The 21339-nt window shown below is 40.3% G+C and overlaps 1 protein-coding gene across 5 annotated transcripts in view; it reads right to left on the reverse strand.

Moving 5' to 3' along the window:
* Positions 1-2008: 2008 nt before the first annotated feature.
* Positions 2009-21339, reverse strand: part of LOC135219819 (uncharacterized protein DDB_G0271670-like) — a 217081-nt gene continuing 197750 nt past the window's right edge. For all 5 annotated transcript variants that reach the window (XM_064256910.1, XM_064256907.1, XM_064256909.1 and 2 more), the window contains 3 exons: positions 19199-19252; positions 5514-5597; positions 2009-2914 (listed from right to left, as the gene is read on the reverse strand). In XM_064256910.1, the coding sequence (XP_064112980.1) occupies positions 2826-2914; positions 5514-5597; positions 19199-19252 (227 nt within the window). In that variant the 3' untranslated portion in view covers positions 2009-2825. The remainder of the gene's footprint in view (positions 2915-5513; positions 5598-19198; positions 19253-21339) is intronic.

Consider the following 21339-nt stretch of genomic DNA (forward strand, 5'->3'; position numbering starts at 1 on the left):
CCAGTTATCAGCGGGGGTGCCGTTCCCGAAGGGGTGCCGATAAGCGAAACTTGGCCATTTATGGCGCCATAATGGGGCTTATGGCCCCGATAACTGGTTATCGGCACCATACAGCTCCTTATGGTCCTGATAACCGGAACTCGGCCCGTTACGGCACCATAAAACCGGATCACTGATAACCGGGGACTGCCTGTATAAACATTTTTAGTGGGTTTTTCTTGAGTTTTAACTAACAAAATAAGCAGTTTTAAGCATTTTTATAGGGGTTTCAACTATTTGTTTGTGGGGGGGGGGGGGGGGATTCTGGTATGTGTCCCCCACAAATATGGGGGAACACTGCACCATCAATCGGTAGGATCCCTATCTCTTCACAGCTTGAGACTTTCCAGTATCTCATGTGAGCAAGAGGCTTTCTCACAGAGCCGCAACTCAGATACCTAACTTTAGAAAATCTTCTTCAGCAGTGTTCCAGGGAAATGGGCCTTCTGTGATTGGTGTTGTTGATGGGGTTTCTCTCCACTTGGAACTTCTATTCAGCAGATAGCTGATTTCCTGATCTTCCTCAGAACAGAAAAACACCTTTCTATTTCTGCCATTAGGATTAGTTTTTCATCTTAAGGATGAGGACTTGACTTCATCTTGGGAAATCTCTATGCTTCCCAAGTTTTGAGAAGTCTTGTTCTCCTAGAGAACTTAAAACCTCCTACCTAGGATCTGACTCTGGTGTTAAGTAGTTTCACTCGAGCCCCATACAAACCATTACGTTGGTCATCGACAGGGACTTGACCCTCAAGATGGTTTTCCTTCTAGCCTTGGTTTGGGGTTGGCAGCCTTCGAATTTGTCCTGGAATTCATTGCTAAGACTCAAAACCCTCGGTTCATGATTTGACTCCTTTTTGATCCCTTCCCTTGAAGATTTTATTGACAGTGATCCAGATGAATGACTCCTTTGTCCCATCAGAGCACTGCGTACTTATCTAAAAAGGACTTGACACCTCTATTAGAGTATTTTATATTCTATAAGAATATACTTTTCAGTAGCAAACCCTTTCTCTCTCTAGCAAGGGGAGAGGAATGATAGCAAACCCTTTTAGGTGGCTATCTATGCAAACCCGTATAGGTGACTATCTTAGTTTATTATCTGAACAGATACTGCTCTTTAACTTCCTCCAGTGCAATGAATCTTCACTGTATTTTATCCCAGTAGTCTGAATGTTAGATATGCATATATCTTCAGAGGCTTAGGTCTCCTTCCTTTGAATTCTCTTATCCAAGAAGTGTGACCAGGTGTGGTGTGCCAAACCTCCAGCCGGTTCAGGATTCCCTTACCTTCCACCAGGAGTGAGTCTATCCTAATGTCAAGATCAAGGCTTGTTCTGCATATGAACAAATGACAGATTTTAAATTTATTTTGACTATTTTTCATAGCTAACAAACCTGGGGTTCTAACATTTCTTGCCCAACTCCAGCCACCCCTTTCAATTAACCTTGGACTGGGAGAAAAACTAATACATCATGAGTTTGAAGTTGGGCTGTTGACCTCCCTCTACCTCATCTTATTGTTTTTACCGGTTACCATGTGGTGCCAGAAGATTTATCTTAATATTAAGACCAAAGGTTTGTTAGCTATGAAAAATACAAATTTATTTAAAATTGTCATTTTGGTTAACCTATGATCTTTGCATTCAGGTAATTTCTTGGAAAGTTTGGCTAATTTAACTTGGACCAATTACATCTTGGTATACTGTACTTATTTTATTCACATTATCAGGGTATGCCCTTTTATATTACTGTAGTCATTAAGATGACATTTACCAATAAACAAGGTTGATCATGGAGAAACAAGCTACAATCCCTATGAAAGGTAGGCTATTCTGATCACTGGCTTGCAACTGACAAAAGCACTCAATGTATGTTAATGGATACTACCTCAATGATGGCTGCAGAGCTTTGGTGGTCAGAGATATACTGTACACTTACTAGCCCTGTGAAAAGTAAGATACTAAGGGTTTCTCTTGATGTTTAATGCCAATCTACAAACAAATTTTTATGATTGTGATGTTAACCATAAAGCAGAGATGGAAAAGTAATTTCTAGCCATCCTTGGTATTCAAAACTTAAAATTAACAAATTATCAAGTGTGTTACCAATCAGAAGTTAGAATTTGACATAATTCATGAAGTTGAGATTAAAAACAGTATTACATACTCCTGGCATTCCACACAATAAGATCCCTGCTCCATGCATTATGACAGATTCTTTAGGTTCACACATTTCAGCATTTTCTGCTAGGCAAAAGTAAAAGCATTACAGCACACTTTAATAAACCATTAATCTTGATAACACCTGCAGTACTATTCTATGAGGTTTTTAGTTTTATATTTCATAGAATAACTGATTAATTAAATGTCTTAACCAATACTGATGTGGATAAATTATCATTCTAAATGAAAACTCTCTCATGTACATAATAATCAAGTTTTAAATCATTTTTGGCACTGGCATTCCACACAATTCAATTCACTATGATTAATTATGTACATTCCTACAAAACAAATTCCACAACGAAAAGAAAAAGTTAACAGTTATGTTACATCTCTACCATGTTGAAGGCTTTGTTAGATATTTGTATACTATACTCATCTACCTGAAATACAGTCCAAAGTCAAAATATTTTAATAATCCTCACTGTTTTAGATATATACTGCTGTATATATATGTATAAAACTTATAAAATATTTTTTATCTTTCTTTGCTCTTTCTCTTCACTATTTTACTCTTTCATGAATCCCTTGGTCATTTCTCCACCGTTTGTTCTGGTACCTTTATGGAACATTTTTGGTGTTGTTGTTGTTCATCATGCGAGTAGCTGTTGCGGTACAACAAAGGAAGATGACGATCCCAAAGAGTAGAGCTGAAGTAAAAAAAGAAAAAAAATTATAAACTGTTTTCAAGTAATAATAGAAAAAATGATAAACTGTTTTCAAGATACAAGTCTCTGCCTGTTACATTGTCCTTAAATAAATGAGTGGTGAGAAGGATAACCATCCATTAAATGAGATGTAACCGCATTATCAAGAAACTTGTTGAATTTAAAACTTTCATATCATATTACAGCTTCTACATCAAATCAGAAGGGGAGGGGAATGATGGACCCTGATGTTAGACTATTATTTCAGTCCATAAAACATCACATTTGTTTTAAACATATTACATTTGTATGAAGTACAAACTACCACATTATATGAGGGTTATATCTACTCAGTTGGGCAATCTACTAACTTGGTCAAGTTTTCAACTCACTGAAGGATACAGGGTTAATTCAGGTTGTCTTGGCATTAATTGACATGGCACACATTCATTGTTGAGTCTTCTGATTTCCAAATGTTTAAGCAAGGAGCAAATTCATTTCTGCTTTCTAACATCTGAATTCAGGTGTATTTGTTTTATTTTCTATTCCCTCCTGTTTGTATATTTATCACCTTTTCCTATAACTTTTCTCTTTCTGCAGGTTGATTTCCCTTTGGAGCCTTTTTGGGTTTACAGTCTGCTGACGAGGTGCACAAGGTTTTCAGCTTTAGATTTAAAGAAAGAAAGAAACTCGTCTCGTATGTACCTACTGTAATAAAATTGAGACTAACCGACAGAGCAACTTTCCTTTGTCTTACATTTGAAATATTTTAATATATTGATATTAATTGTTTTTTAGCCTTTAGTAAGTTGGTCTAATTCTAAGAATGACCAATCACGTACCTTACTTCTGCCTGCTGGAAAAATCAGGAATTATAGGAGATTTACTCAGTTCAAACACCCGAACTTTGTTTTCATTCAGAATATGCTCAAAACACCAGTGTTTAGCTGGTCTTAAGTTGTAACTCTAATCTTTGTGGATACTACATTACATGATCGATCTTAATGTTAGACTGTCTTCTGTATAGTGTGTTTACTTTTCTAAGATCGCTTCTAAAATTTTCCGAGTCTGAACATTTTCAGACTTGAAAAATATTATAGTAACAGTAGTGCCAATATTACTAGAAGTGCCATAGGGTCAAAATTATTATGATGATGCCTCACCAAGTGAATACTTGCAATGGTATGTTGGAAAATACAAGTTCAAGGATGTGCTAGCCTTGCTTTGAAAATAATCATGCTGAGTATTACAATAATGTATGTCAGTATTTCTTGTTTGCTGACTGACATTAAACTATGTATATAGTAATAAGCATTATAGACTGAACAGCTTTAAATGTGCAAGTATTTATGCTTTTGCTATAATAGTACTGCACATGAACTTTCCTTTCAGATCAAAGTATTCTGTGATTAATTGTAAACAAGAGGTTGTATGCATACCCTGAGCAGTATAGCTCATTAGAAACATGGCATAACTATGCATTAGTCAAACTTTCCTTTACAGGGTGACCATTTACTTAGATGGCACACTGTAGATGGGACTCATGGTTCTATCCAGCATCTCTTTATCCCCAGCTGCATTTTGTAATCACTTAATTTTCTATCAACCTGGTTTCTGCAAACCTAGCTTCCAACTTCTTGAAAATTGACCTTGCTCTAATTTCACCTTAAATTCCAGTGTGCAAATCATTTAGGAAAACCATCAAAGACTGAAAATCTGACTCAGTAGCCTTCATAAACTAGTTTATCATATTAATAATAATCACATTAATAATAAGTAACAAAGAAAGCTGACACGCCAGACCAATGGCTAAATCTGGTGACACCCAAAATTACACTGAAGTCAATGAAAACAGAATAAAAACTTGGCAGGTAACTAAAAAAGAAAGAAAGAAAAAAACAGAATTCACAGGTGAAAGGATGGCTGCACTGCTTTGGCTGAACTTTTAATTGAAAAAGAAGGGAAGTTTTACCCAACTTCTGAAGTATCTCTCAACATAGTAAGTAAAGTAATCTGTTTCCCTCTTCAACTCTTTAATTACTGAAGTAATGGGCTCAAGTAGGTCAATGGTTTGTAGCAATAGGACCAGCGTCTGACTGATCCAATTCTAACATGCATAATTTCAGTAGAGACTCAATGTAGATTAACTGTTACATGCACTATTAATATTTATATGCTGAAAACCAATAATACTATGGTTCCAACTCTGGGTGGTAAAGGGTCAGTATGTTTCAAGGCAGATGGAATTACAGGTGAAGCCATGAATATATTAGCTAAATTCATACAAATGTAATATAAAAAATTGGAATGAGATCTTTTAACTCCATTCAATTTATTACAGGCAACTCGGTACTAGACGTACATTTTTTGTAGATATAAAATGATAAAATAAAGACCTTTTAACATTAAGTTTTTTTTTACAATAAGAATGGCTACAATATAATGTAAGAGGCACGATGTCAAACTTATAAATTACAGAGAATGTTTCTTAACTATATGAATGATACAAATATCATCATGGTATATCAGTTGTACTTTTTAATTCTGATTGTTTAAATTTACATATGGTGATTTCTAAAGAAAAAAAAAACAATTTCCTTACCAGCAAATGATGGAATAGTGACTGTTAGAAAGTAGTTGCTTTTCCGTACAGGGACTTTGTTTTTCTCTTCCAGACTGACCACACCTGCAATAAAGAACAAGTACATAGTAGTACTATAAAAATCTTTAGACAGTAAATCCCGAGATAAAAAATTAAAACTTTCTAATTCCAAAAGTGAAGCTGTTATTTTCACTAATAGTTTGTAGAGTTTGAAGTACAAAGAATAACCAGCCCGAGAAGAGCCTTTATTAGGCTCAGAGGTCTGGATAAACTAATCCTTTATTAATAATAATAAATACAAAGAAAAAACTCATCAATAAGGTCTCTTGTTATGTATGTATTAGGTATGACTGCTTTTATCCAAAGAACTGGAGAATGATGGAATATCAAGGAAAGGAACGTAATAACATTTTTCATGAAAAGTAAACAGACTTACACGATTATGTATCCTGGCAACTAATTTACAACCTTGCAACAGCTGAAATGCATAATGTAGTATACAAACACTTTATTGGCCATCTTACCTGATGGCATACAGTACTTGGTTTACATAAAATTTTCAGCCCTAAAGTCTCTTTATAAAAGGAGAAATGCAAAGATGCATATAGAATACTTTACTGTTTACTGCTACAAAAATATCTGCATAATGGTACCACACCTGTTAAAGGCTACATCACTAGTAAGGGTTTAATGCCTATAATGAGCCTCATCCACAATAGGGTAAAAAAATAGCCATAAGTGCTTTGGAGCTTCCCGTTTGACCAGATCTGCAATGCTTTCTACCCACTATTTCTCATCCTTTCCCCTTACTCATATTCTGTTTAAAATTTCCATATTCTATTTAACTACTAGTATTGATTTATAATGTACACGGGTGCCATGTGTGACTATAGTTACAAATTGAGGATGAAGTATGGTACAAAGACCAACTTCATCTAAATGTAACAAATTTGATTAGAGGTTCCCTAGCTAGCAATCCATGAACAAGTTTATTATATGTGTTTTGCCTTTTTTTATATTAAATTAAATTAACTTTTGCATATTTCAAACTCCCTTTTTTATACTATGCATATTCCTTATCAAAAACATTTTTATGACATGCATATTCCTCATCAAAATATAATTTTTATGACATTTCTCTCTATGCCTGTCTGTCAAATTTAACAAACATATAAAAAAGAAACCCTACTTCTCTGGTTTACCAATTTCCAAAATTCTTAAAGAATGTCAAATAAATTAAAAGGTAAAACTGCTTTGAGATAAAACTAGAAGATGTTTCACATACAGTGCTCCCCCACTTTTAAGCGGGAATAAGTTCCAGAACCTCCTGCAGAAATGCAGAAATCCCCTCTAAAAATGCTTATAACTGGCTTATAACTGCCAAATACCCCGTACCCCTTAAACTAAAATGCTTGTAACTGTCTATTTTAACATTTCATAGCTTAATTTGATAGTTAAAACAAAAATGTACCTTAAATTATCATACCAAAACGACTTAATATTATTTCAAATAAACATACACCTCTACTACTGTTACTAAGTAGGCTATATACACCCCTAAAATGTCTACAACTGCCTATTTTAATAATTCATTGCCAAACTTGACGGTTCAAACAAAAATATACCTCAAAATATCCCAGAACACCTTAACATAATTTCAGTTATGTTGCAAAAATGACAAATTTTTAATCAATTGTATTTTTCATAGCTACAAACCTTTGGCCTTAACTATAAGATAATATTCTTGTGCCAACTGGAAACCGGTTAAAAACAATCAAAGATTATAAAGCAAGAAATCTGTGGCATCTGGCAACTCTTGGGTATAAGAGGTGGAAGCTGGTTGGTTACAGACCAGGCATGGAACACCGTGACGCATGGTCATGCATGTCTTTCTTTGACTGCCTTGGAGAGTAGTCGCTTGCACTCTCCTTCTTTCCAAGCCGGTTGCTTTGTTTGCCCGTGATTGCTTTGTTTCAGTGTGTTTGTGTGCGTGCCTTGATTTTCATGGAGTCCTCCAATTCTTCTGGGCCTCATCAATGCATGTGCCCAGGCATTCGTGGATTTCCGTGGTCCAGTAGGTGCCGATCTAAACAAAATGGCTGACGCCGTGACGTCACCAGCAGCGCTGACACCATGGCTTCCCTCTGACTCGAAGAAGCGGCAATCGTCACTGGCGGAGCAATACAATATGGCTGACCTTTGCTACCAACAAAGACAAGGCCAGGAGGAGCGGGGAGAGCCTGGATAGTCTGAGGTGGGGGGAGATAAGCATCCAAGAAGTGTGTCAGCAAACCCTCCGACCCCCATTTTGGTTGCCTCTAACTCTGAAATGAAAGAAACTGATGGAAAAGCCTCCTCCCTCTCGGGAATTAAATCAACTCCTGAGGAAGAGGGGGAGACATTACATAATAAATTAGCCTTAGGGCCTCCCGATACTTTCAACAACGAATTAATGGAAGAAAAGGAAGGAGACAAAGGCACAACACTATCATGGGGTATGACTGTGGCAGGAGACGAAGCATCGGGAAGAGAAGAAAATCCCTCCCACGAAGGAAGAGTAAAAACTCTGCAATGCTCCCTCTTACTATAAAATAACTTCCACCGCTCTCTAGGCCACGCACAGCATTCTGTGCAGGAATTCATTATTGTACAAATGTTAGAACGACACCTACTTCAAGTTCTGTGAGGATCTGTCGCTGAAGAAGCCAAAAAACGAGAACACTGGAAACCTGGATTACCCGGGCACACACGTCGATGAGGCCGAGAGGGAGCAGAAGCCATAATAAAAGCACACACACAGAGAAACACAAGTGAAAGCAGGCAATGAACTGGGTAAAGGCCGAAAGAGGTCAACCACAACTCTCGCCCAGGTGGTTAAGAAAAAGACTGAATGCTCTAGCTTGGGTATGTGGTCCTTGACCACTTTTCACCCAATATATGCACGCGTCGCCAGATCTCACAAGATTCCTTACTTTCATCTGCAATTTAACCAGATCTAGTTTGGCGCTAGAAATTATCCTATTCTATTGTTAAAACCAAAGTTTATTCGCGTATGAACAACAAATTTTTTTACCATTACTAATCCTTGCCCACATTCTACATGAAGAGGGAGCATCGTATAGTATCCAATTGTCCTTCTTGGGAGGGTTTTTTGCCTTCTCATTTGGATGGTTCAGCATCCCCTTCTGTACCAGCTGACAACTGTCATTCTTAAATATCCCATATCATTCAGATGGATGTTTTCTTTGGCCAATTTAACTTTGAGCATCTTTCTGTGCCTACATTTTGTGTACATATATTGATATTTTCTGGTGTAGTAAGATGATTTTGAAATGATATTTACTGTACATTTATGTATTTTAGGATTGTACTATTGTATACAGCATACATAAAATATGTTGGTAGTTTAGAACGACAGGACACGTACGTACCTCCAAACTGATAGCTAGGTTTGTTATGTCATGTTTGTATTTTTGTGATTACATAAAAATACATTTCTGGGCTCAGCTCGTGTCGCTGCGCGAAATATCCTTTAATCCATTATTTCTAGGGTAAATGTACTAACACATACCAGAGAATAAATAAAATAAAGAAAAAGGTCAGTATAACTGACTCGCTCACCCTCCAAAAGGGTGTCGGTATGAACACTAGGCGAGTGAGACCACTACCACGAGCCAAATGCCAATAGAAATCTCCCACTACAAAAACCCTCCAAGAGGAGAGCCGACCCACAGAGTGAGCAGCTCGTACTACTACTACTCCATCCCATGCTGCCGACTGCTGCGCCTCTAGTGGCCATCCTTTTCAGTTAGCGCACACGAGTCACACGTGCTATTTTTCTCTCTGTGTTTTTTGTGCCCTTTCGTTGGATTTATCTATAATGGAGCGTGCAGCTATCGCAGCAGCTAAGTTAAGTACTCAGTAATTATGGTTAGTTGGTTTTTTCCGGCCCTGAGACAGTATTTGCCGTTTTTTAGGTATAAATACGTACTCTGGGTCGGAAGCATGGCAGCATGGTTCTGCCTCATGGTGGGTTCGTTCTTGGTCTCCCATACCTAGAACATCCCCTTATCTATGTACGCTCTATATTATTTATCCGTTTTACTTAGGGTACTGTCTACTCAGGTTTGTCATGCATGCATGTCTTTTACCTTATGTAGGCTTCTTCTTTCCAGACCCTAGTCCCGGCTCTTAGTATCGGCCTCTGACTAGCTTTGAGTGGTAGACTTTCCTTCGGGTTAGTCGTACACTCCTGGATTTTTTCTCCTACTATATTGTTTTCTTTCTTTTAATTTTATTTATTTGTACCATGTTTTTTGTATGGTTAGGTTAGTTAGGCGTCTGGCTTAGCCTAGGTCCTGGCTCATTGAGCCTATACTACCGCTCATCAGTTCGGTTGCTTCCCTATAGCATCTCTCTGATCAGTTGGTTTGGCCCAGTGGGCCTTTATGCTCCTGCTTTTCAGTTCAGTTGCTTCCCGATAGCATCTCTCTGATCAGTTGGTTTGTCCTAGGCTTAGTTGTTTTGTTTTGGTCTTACCGCTTCGTGGTCACTTCGCGATCACGAGTCAGCCAGACGCCTGCCCAGTCACCTTACCCCCCCTCCCGCTCTTCCATAGAGTCGGGGGAGGGTGGGTCGGTCTGCCCATGCTCGCTCCACATACCCGAGCCTGCTTCCCTCTCTCCCCCCAGGCGGAGGGGCCAGGGAGACGGGACAGACCCAGACTGGACTCGACCTCTCCGGCTTCTCGGTCCGGCCGGGTGGTAATGTGGTGGGGGGTACTGGCCTTTCCCCCCATCCGTTGCTTCCTTGTCGCTCCGTGTTCGCTCGAGCCTGTATGTCTTCTCGCTCTTTCCCACCTTACTAGGGCTCCTTTCATGATCGGAGTCCTGGCATCCAGCGGAAAGATGTTAGTCCACCCAGTAGAGTGGACCGGAACATACAGTGGGTCCCTGCTAACCTTACCGTATTGCCGAGTTACTACACTCCGCTACGCACTGGACTTGGTCCGGTTCGTTTTAGGTTTAAGTGTTATTAGATTAACTATAAGTTTATCTTAAGTACCTTAAACCTTCCCCCCCCTCCCTTACGTGTCTTACCGGATCTCTCCGGGATTATAGCCTATTCAGGCGAAGCAGGGGGGGGTTATGCCCAAATTTTTTCCGAGCTCCGGCATGCAACGGAGTTCTTCTGTCCTTTAGCCTGTAAGTGATATTCTTTAAGATACTCATGTGTCTTCCCACTTACAGACCACCAACTGTGAGCATCCGGATGCGCCGCCACACTTCAGGACCCATGTGGACACGAAGTTTGCCGGTCCCATGCTCCATGCGCGACTCTGCACGGGGACATCCAGGTCTGGTACCATGAGACGTGTACCATATGTTACGATCTGGTGAGCCAGCTTTTAGAAGGGGTAAGTATTCCATCTCCGGTAGCTGCTCCGCTTCTGTTTTAGTGCTTAAGTTTTCATCATTCACTTTAACTTAAGGCATCTAAGTTTAAGTTATACTTTAAGTTTTAGTTTTAAGTGATTCTTAAATCTAATCTACGCCCTCTCTTCCAGGCGCCGGCAGTGAGGGGATACCGCACTGGCAACCCTGCGGGCCTGGTCGGCGGTTTTGGGAAGAACGCCGCCAAGGGTATGCCCTACATCTTAGAGAAGCGGTTGGCGCTGTTAATCTTCCCCGGAGGCAAGGCGACAGGATACGTCGACCCAGTAGTGGCGGCCCCGACTATCGCCTTCATCCAACAACAGCTGGCTGCCTCATTAACTGACCAAGACCAGGATATCTCCACGGATGTCGCGACTTTAGATATTAATGTGGAACCTATGGTAGGTGTAGACGACCTGTTGGTCGAGGTAGGTATAGTGGACACCCAAGGGTCACCCTTGGGCGTAACTGTTTCTTCTACTCCTGCAACCTCTATCCTTCCTTCCAAGGCTTTACAGGTGATGAATTGTATACTCCTCCTGACGCTTCGGTTAGACCTAAGGTCAAGGGTCAAGCAGTGAAATCCTTGTCTAAGACGTCGTCGTCGTCTAAGAAGACGGCTTCGGCGTCATCCTCCTCGCGTAAGTCTCCGGCTGGTAATCCCGGAGCAGACAGGTCTAAAGCTTCTAGCTCCGGCTCTAAGTCCTCGAGGAGTAAATCCTCCAGAGAGAGATCTCGCCCTCCAGCAGAGTCACCAGTTCCGCTACCCTTGGTTCCGATTCAGAGCCACCCCTCCACCTCCGCAGCAGCTCCGGCCTTGGACTCCAATGCTGGCCTGTTGCAACAGGTGGGCGACCTGGTTGGGTCCCTAAAGAGTAGCATGGAACAAATGATTTCTCGTTTGTCGGATAGGATTACTTCCCAGGACTCCATTATAGCCGGACTGAGAGAAGCCCCTCTAGCCTCTCCTCCACTTTTCCAATACGAGTGGAACTCAGCTTCCTCCGTATGACTCGCTACCATCCGTTCTCGATGAACAATCCATGGAGAGTAGCGTCATACGCCCCCTTCCAGGACGGTCTCATTTCAATACCGGAATTTGGAACTCGAAGGATAGAGGACTTCGAGTTCTAGCCCGGAAGACCTCCAGCCTCCGTTCATAGGCTACGCAAGGCTTACAGCTTCAGCCATGGTTCGGGATGATAGGGTACCAAAGGAGACAGTCCTCTATTCACGAGACCAGGCTCAGAGAGAATGGCTCAGGTGTTTAGAGGACATGGATTGTTCTAATACCAAGATACAACCTTTTAAGAGTCCCTTTACCATTTTCACAATGGATGAGAGTACCCCGCTCCCGTTCCTGACAAAGATCGCGAGGTCTACCATCCCAGCGGCCCAGAAGGGGGAACCCATGCCTCAATTAAAGGAAGCAGATCCCACATCTCCGTTGCTCCCCTCAGCCGGAGAATTGTGGGAAGACTTGCCGAACACCTTCTCAGCTGGCAAACTCAAACCTGACTGTGCTATGGAGCAGTTTGGTGAAAAGCTACCCAGGCTCCCAGATAGCCTTATTCAGGCTGAATTTGACGCGAAATCGCGATTAGCCAGGTCAATTAACTCTATGGCTATGTCCGAGGTAGCAACCATAGCCTATGGCTCAGAACCGCTTTTTAAACTCATGACCAAAGCCCTGACTCAAACGGTACAGTCGGATATGTTTGAGTTTGCCACTGCTAGAACGAATTGTAGGAAGCATGTCCTACAAGAGGCAACCATTCGACATGAGCCGAATAGGTTACTCTCGTCTAGCATCTGGGGAGCAGATCTCTTCCCAGAAGCTATGGTGAAGGAAGTCCAGTCAGAGGCTACGAGGCTGAACCAGAGCCTTAAGGACCGTTGGGGCCTTACGGCTAAGAGGAGGCAAGACCTAACACCTAAAGGTAAGGGACAGAGGAAACCTAGGCGTTTCCATCCTTACCAGAAAAAGCAGCCACGCTTTCCTCAGCAAGTTCCAGCGGTGCCCTTAGTGCAAACAGCCCAACCTTCCACTTCTAAGGCTCAATCACAACCAATTTATGTGATATCCCCTCAGCCTCAGCCCTCCACCTCTTTACGCCATCTCTCCAGCTTACAATCAAGCCTTCGAGAGTCAAGCTTCACAGAAGTATGACCGCGGGTCGGGTAAGGGAGGCAGAGGTAAGCGTTCCTTTCGTGGGAGAGGGTCGGAGGCCCCTTTAATAGGGGAAAGGCACTTCAGAGGAGGTCGAGGCGGTTACCAGAACCAATGAAGAACTTCAGGTAGGAGGGAGGCTGTTTCACTTTCGCCACCGGTGGAACTTCAGCAAATGGGCTCAGAGCATAGTGTCAAAAGGCCTGGGTTGGAGCTGGTTGACGACACCACCTCCATCCAGACCTTTCGTCAACTTCCTTCCAAGGAATTGAAGGAGTCCGCAGAGGACCTCCTTCAGAAAGGAGCTATAGCGAGAGTCAAGAGATTAAAATTTCAAGGTCGCTTGTTCAGCGTGCCAAAGAAAGGCTGACAAAAAAGAAGGGTAATCTTAGACTTGTCCCGCTTAAACTTAGCCATCCGCTGCGACAAGTTCAAGATGCTCACGATCTCGCAGGTGCGGACCTTACTTCCCCGTGGGGCCGTCACCACCTCTATCGATCTTACAGACGCCTACTATCATATCCCTATTGCAAGACACTTCCGTCCATATCTGGGTTTCAAGATAGGAGACCAGACATTCTCCTTCAAGGTAGTTCCCTTCGGACTCAACGTGGCACCCAGGGTGTTCACGAAACTAGCGGAAGTGGTAGTGCAACAACTCAGGTCACAAGGGATTATGGTAGTAGCGTATCTCGACGATTGGTTGATCTGGGCTTCAACAGTCGAGGAATGCAACAGAGCTACACTGAAAGTGATTCAGTTCCTGGAATATCTAGGCTTCAAGATAAACAGGACCAAGTCAAGACTCACTCCAGAGTCAAACTTTCAGTGGCTGGGCATTCAATGGAATCTATCCTCCCATACTCTGTCGATTCCATCAACCAAAAGGAAAGAAATAGCGAAGTCAGTCAAGCAATTTCTAAGTCACAAACTGGCGTCAAGGAGAGCTCAGGAGAGGATCCTGGGTTCTCTCCAGTTTGCATCAGTGACGAACGTCTTAATGAAAGCCAAACTGAAAGACCTAACCAGAATCTGGCGCTCACGAGCAAATGTCAGGTCCAGGGACAAACTATCCTCAGTCCCTCTGATTCTAAAGAATCGACTTCGGCCGTGGGCGAAAGTCAAGAATTTGTCAGTGTCAGTACCCCTTCAGTTCCCTCCACCAGGGATCACCATCCACACAGACGCGTCCTTAAGCGGTTGGGGAGGGTATTCCCAGGTCAAAAAGGTTCAAGGAACTTGGTCACCTCAGTTCAGTCAGTTCCATATAAACGTACTGGAGGCAATGGCAGTGTTCTTGACTCTAAAAAAAGGGTTACGCCCACCAAAGTACTCCCACATAAAGCTAGTTCTGGACAGCGCAGTGGTAGTACATTGTATAAACAGGGGAGGCTCCAAGTCACGTCATCTAAATCATGTCATGGTAGCCATCTTCTCCCTGGCAGACAAGTTCAGTTGGCATCTCTCCTCCACTCACATAGCTGGAGTGAGAAACGTCATAGCAGACGCGTTATCCCGATCAGTGCCCCTAGAGTCGGAATGGTCACTGGACAACAGTTCGTTCCAATGGATCCTTCAAAGAGTTCCAGGGCTACAAGTGGATCTCTTCGCATCTCAAGCGAATCACAAACTGCCGTGTTATGTAGCCCCCAACCTGGACCCTCTGGCCTATGCCACGGACGCCCTGGCTCTAGACTGGAACAACTGGAAGAAGATTTATGTCTTTCCTCCAGTGAATCTTCTCATGAAAGTTTTAAACAAACTCAGAACATTCAAGGGTCAAGTGGCTCTAGTAGCCCCAGACTGGCCGAAGAGCAATTGGTATCCCCTAATTCTGGAGCTGGGCCTTCGTCCTCTTCGGATCCCCAATCCCAGGCTCTCCCAGTCAGTACAAACGAAGACTGTGTTCGCTTCCTCAGGGATTCTCAAAACCCTAACTTTATGGACTTCATGAAGTTTGCGGCAAAAAGAGATGCGAATATTGACCCTCAGAATATTCTCTTCTTGGAATCCGATAAAAGGGATTCAACTTTGAGACAGTATGATGCTGCTGTCAAAAAGTTAGCAATCTTCCTGAGAGAATCAGATATTAGAATCATGACAGTTAATTCAGCTATATCCTTTTTCAGATCCTTATTTGAAAAAGGTTTAGCAGCTAGCACGATTACGACAAACAAGTCAGCCTTGAAAAAGATATTTCAATTTGGGTTCAACATAGACTTGACGGATTCCTACTTCTCGTCTATTCCTAAGGCATGTGCTAGACTTAGACCTTCTGTAAGGCCTACGTCAGTTTCATGGTTCTTAAACGATGTTCTAAAACTGGCTTCAGAAACCGATAATGACACATGCTCGTTTATAATGCTCTTAAGAAAAACCCTATTTTTATTAAGCTTAGCTTCAGGAGCAAGAATTTCAGAACTGTCGGCTTTATCCAGAGATCCGGATCATATTCAATTCCTTCCCACAGGGGAGGTCCTACTTTCTCCGGAACGTAGCTTTTTAGCAAAGAATGAAGATCCTTTGATGAGGTGGGAACCTTGGAAGGTACTACCCCTTCCACAAGATGTATCTCTTTGCCCAGTTACAACCTTACGAGCCTTTCTGTCCAGGACCTCCTCATCTTCATCGGGTCCCCTCTTTAAGAGGGAAAAAGGTGGAACTTTATCCATTAAAGGCATCAGGCAACAAATCCTGTACTTTATTAAGCAAGCCAATCCTGACTCTTTCCCGAAAGCACATGATGTCAGGGCAGTAGCCACCTCAATTAATTATTTCCAACACATGAACTTCGATGAGTTGAAAAAGTATACCGGATGGAAATCGCCGACAGTGTTCAAACGTCATTACCTTAAGTCCTTGGAAGCTCTGAAATTTTCAGCAGTAGCAGCGGGTAACAGTTTTTTTCCCCTGACTCTAGTTAATTTGTAGTAGAAGATTCAGTCCTCCTTTCTACCTGCCTCACCCAACAGTTCGTCTATTCCTGCCGTGTTCATTTACATTCACCTTGTGTCTTAGCTGCTTTTATGATGATGTAGTGGGTGCCCCTTATTTTTTTTTTGCTAGGGACTCACAGTGATTATAGATATTGATCTCATGGATGTTACCCCCTTATTTTAGCTAGGGGATACATCTTATTTATAATGGTTACGGGTTTTGTATATTAAGTCATATACATTCCTTATATATTATCATTGTTGATTAATTTGTTCATTTGATTATCTTAATTGCTATTATATTTTTGATACATGCCTTTACACAGATACCATTTTGTTACATGTAAACCATTTTACCTCTGTACATATGTAAATTACCTTATGATAAGAAACATGATTAGAATTAAGTGTAATTTAAGCATATTTCTAATTTTGTATCACTGTGTATTTGTATCTTTTTAGCAATTATATTCTTTTTTTATATTTATTTTCTCTTTTATTTGAGACCTATTCTGATTTATTTTATTACTTTTGTTTACAATCTTGTGCTATTTCTCTGGTACGATTTCGCGCAGCGACACGAGCTGAGCCCAGAAAAGGGATTTTGACGTAAGGAAAAATCTATTTCTGGGCGATTGGCTCGTGTCGCCAGCGAAATATCCTTTAATCCATTATTTCTAGGGTAAATGTACTAACACATACCAGAGAATAAATAAAATAAAGAAAAAGGTCAGTATAACTGACTCGCTCACCCTCCAAAAGGGTGTCGGTATGAACACTAGGCGAGTGAGACCACTACCACGAGCCAAATGCCAATAGAAATCTCCCACTACAAAAACCCTCCAAGAGGAGAGCCGACCCACAGAGTGAGCAGCTCGTACTACTACTACTCCATCCCATGCTGCCGACTGCTGCGCCTCTAGTGGCCATCCTGAAGTTAGCAGACAATCTTGGGCGAAGGGATGGGTAGGGTGGGATTTCGCTGGCGACACGAGCCAATCGCCCAGAAATAGATTTTTCCTTACGTCAAAATCCCTTTTATGATAACAAAAATATTTACTCCTGTAAGTTCTTGGTTTATGTCCAATTGTGGTTAGGCCTTGCCAATTCCCATAATAAATTTACTGTAAATTCATCTGCCATCTCTCTCTCTCTCAGTAGACAAATACAGGCAGTCCCCAGGTTACGACGGGTTCGGATTACGACGTTCCGAGGTTCAGGCGCTTATCAATTATATTAATCAGAAATTATTTTCAGGGTACGACGCAGGTTCCAGGGTTACAGCGCCTACAATGCTGATCTGGCAGAAGAAATATGACACCAAAAATGCAAAATAATCAATATTTGAAGTTTTTTTGGATGAAAAATGCAATAAGAATGCAGTTTACATAGTTTTGAATGCACCCAAAGCATTAAAAGTAAGGTTTTCTTAAGATTTTAGATAATGTTCCGGCTTATGACGATTTTTGGGTTACAATGCGTCTCAAGAACAGAACCCCCTTCGTAACCTGGGGACTGCCTGTAGTACTTTAAAGAGAAAAAACAATAAAATATCTATAATATATTATTTCACTTACAGAATCCATTTACAGACATTGTACTGATGTAATCACCATAAAAATATTTAAATTCCATCAGAATTTCTTACGTAGGCTACTTAAAACCTCCAGGCTTCAGTACTGTAGCAATTTTTCTGTGACAACCTACAATCCTCCTCCCCCCTCGTACTAAACTAAAAATAATAATTCCATTAATAAATTAGTTTCTTATAGCAACTAAATTATTTTCATAAATAATTCTTTCGGTAATAAGAGGTATCAGCTGATTCTCAGATCATAAACAAAAGACAAAAATACACTCTGATTACTGTTTTGCTGTACATATTTAAACATTAATATTAGAGTATGGTACTGTGATAAATACAGCAATAATTCTTTATCATAAATGTACTACTCATTCACAAAATATATTTTGTGTTGTAGCCACAACAGGAAAGATCTCTCTCTATCTCTTGTATGTCAGTACTGTACTTTACATATCTTTTTAATGAAAATAATAACAATTCTTCTTCTTCTTCTTTCCCACCGTTATCCCTACAGTAAGGGGTTGGTTGCCTGATGCTCTTTTCCTCACAACTTCAGGCATGGTTTATTATTTGGCAAAGGGGTTTTTATGAGCGGATGCCCTTGCTGTCAACAACTACAGTTATTGGCGGTGGGCCTCACCTTTGACTAAAAAGTCCATCTGCAAGGCAGCAGTTTCCACAGTTATTGGCAGTGGGCCTAGCCTTTTACTAAAAAGTAAGACTGCAAGGCAGCAGTTTCCACAGTTATTGGAGGTGGGCCTAGCCTTTTACTAAAAAAAAAAAGTAAGACTGCAAGGCAGCAGCTGTCCTTTTAGTTGCCTTTTATGAAACACAGGACCTACGTTGTAGTATTCTAACACCCTTACCACTGGATGGTTATCACACTAGTCCTATGGTGGAAGTTATATTTTATATTATATTTGCATGTTGCTTTTGGAAATGAATTTTCTCTTATACACAATAGTTGTCTTCCCCTTTTGTTTTTATGGGAAATGCTTTTCCTTTGTATCCACTCAAAAGTTTTTTGAAAAAAAAAAAAAATTGTTTTCAAACATAAAAACAATGTTATGGAGATCTTTACAATTGCTTTCATACTTCTAAGTGATTTTGGCAAATGAAAACACCTCATAAGTAACTGAAATGATGCAGAGCTTCCACACCGATAAGTGGCTAATTAGTGAAATGTGAAGACCTCTACAATATTTTAGTATTCTATCCTTTACAAGGCATAGTTTTTTTAAAGTGAATCTTGAGTTTCATGTCACATTTAAAAACGTGAAACAATAAACATATCTAGTCACTTAATAAATTGAAACAATAATAACCTTATCTAGTCACCTTATAAGCTCAAAAGTAACGTTTAGAGGCTTAAAAGTAAAATAAAAATGTTATGTGAAAGAAGTACGTATACTGTACTAAAGGAAGGAGATGGGTGGGAATGTTTTAAGCAGCTGGCTTTGCACATAATAACATTGCCTTAATGGACCATGTAAAATGATCAATACATTTCTTCACAACTACATTTTTCCCCAAAAAAGAAAGAAGAACACGCTACATACCTCTTTTGATGTCTTCTCCATCCCTTGTTGGTATGGCTAAAGCTGGTAGCTTTTCTGTAAAGTGAAATTAATGTTACCTACGTGATTTATAAAACTTTTTTCAGGAATAAATTTACTGTGTGGATAATATTAATCCTCATACAGACAGTACCCACAAAAGTCCTAAAACCTGCCATAAAAAAAAATATTTTTCTATAAACCTAAAAATATACTACTGGATTTAAAAGCCAAAACTACAAGTACCCTGAACTGAAAACCTTGGAGAGATAGTATCTTCTGCAGTCCACAAGTCTGGAGTATGCCCCCAGCAAATGCCTCACAGTCAAGGGAACCAGGCATTGAAAATCTATAGGTCAGACATGTGTAAACAATTTTCCATCATACTATGTCTCTATGGGAAAGTTGGTCTGGTTATCTCTATCTTGTGGTTCCTAGTAACAAGTCTCCCATCTATACTACAAAGTCCTTATATGACATTTAAACAGTTTGTGGAGAGTATAGATGAAAATGTAGGCAAATTAAAATGCAAGGAGAATTGTATTATGATAGTGATGCTTTGCATCTTTGCTTGAACTTCTGAAGTTTCAATTGCACATCTTCAGAGATTGTTCCACTGTCCAATGGTGCAGTGGCGGATTTAGAAACCTTTCATGGGGGGCACTTAGGATTTTAATATATATTACATATACGTATATATAATATAGGTATGTGTGTGTGTACGTACAAACATATGGTACAAATATATCAATATTCATATATGTATGCATACATACATATATATAGACATAATTTACATCATATGCACATATATATTGTATGTGCTGAATTACAAGGAGTTACAAGGATTAGGATATCTCACAGACTTATTAGTCCTTCTTAGGAAACATCATGTGCTTACTTATCTTTAGGAGCAGGTTTTACAATTTATTCACAGTGCTCTAATGATTTTGTCTAGCTTTCTTTTGAACTACTATACACTGCTGCTGTTTAAAACTTCTGGTGGCCGTTTATTTCATGCATCAAATATCTTCCATGTGAAGAAGTTCCCACATAGCGATGTGTTGTATCTCTTTAGTTCTAGTTTCCATCCATTATTTCTTGACTGGTTTTCATTTAATGTGAAGTGGTTACTGTCTACTTTTATCATGCCTTTCAGCATTTTGAATGTTTCTATTAGTTGTCCTCGCAATCGTCGTGTTTCTAGGCCATACATGTTCAGGCTCCTATAGTCGTCCTTGGAACCTATTTGCCTGATAGCTGGAATTAACTTTGTGACTCTTGCTTGTACCCCTTCTAGTCTACTTATGTCCTTGCTTAGTGTTGGTGACTAAAACTGTAATGTATATTCAAATGTGGTCTAACTATTGATGTGTAGACTGCTGCACTGTTTCCTTATTTCTGTATCTTAACTGCCTCTTTATGTATCCCACTAGTTTCTTTGCCTTCTTGTTAGCTATCATGCATTGTTTTGTGGATTTTAAGTCCTTGGTAATAATAACTCCAGGGTCCTCTTCTTGATCTATACTATTTATGTCAGGTTCGATTCTCGGCTCGGCTAACGCGGAATCAGAGGAATTTACTTCTGGTGACAGAAATTAATTTCTCGATATAATGTGGTTCGGATCCCACAATAAGCTGTAGGTCCCGTTGCTAGGTAACCAATTGGTTCCTAGCCACGTAAAAATATCTAATCCTTCGGGCCAGCCCTAGGAGAGCTGTTAATTAGCTCATTGGTCTGGTAAAACTAAGATATACTTAACTTTATGTCATTCCCAAGCAGCATGTAGTTGGCATAAGGGTTGTTTGTTCCTATTTGTAATACTACATTTATCCAAGTTAAAAGGCATTTGACATATTTTTTACCACTCTCCTATTTTCCTCAGATCATTTCTTGAATTTTCCACTGTATCTGGGTCTGCTGCATTTACACATAGTCTGGTGTCATCTGCAAATTTGGCTATCTTGCTAGTGGAGCCTACAATCTGACCATTATGATTCTCCACCATTTATTACGAATCTCTGTTCTCTATTAGTTAGCCAGTCTTCAATCCAGTCTGGTATTTCTTCTTAAATTCTTAAAGCTCTAACTTTTGTCATTAGTTTCTTGTGTGGAACTTTGTCAAAGGCCTTTTGGAAATCTA

Source organism: Macrobrachium nipponense, chromosome 1 (assembly GCF_015104395.2).
Source record: "Macrobrachium nipponense isolate FS-2020 chromosome 1, ASM1510439v2, whole genome shotgun sequence".
Classification (NCBI taxonomy): Eukaryota; Metazoa; Arthropoda; class Malacostraca; order Decapoda; family Palaemonidae; genus Macrobrachium; species Macrobrachium nipponense.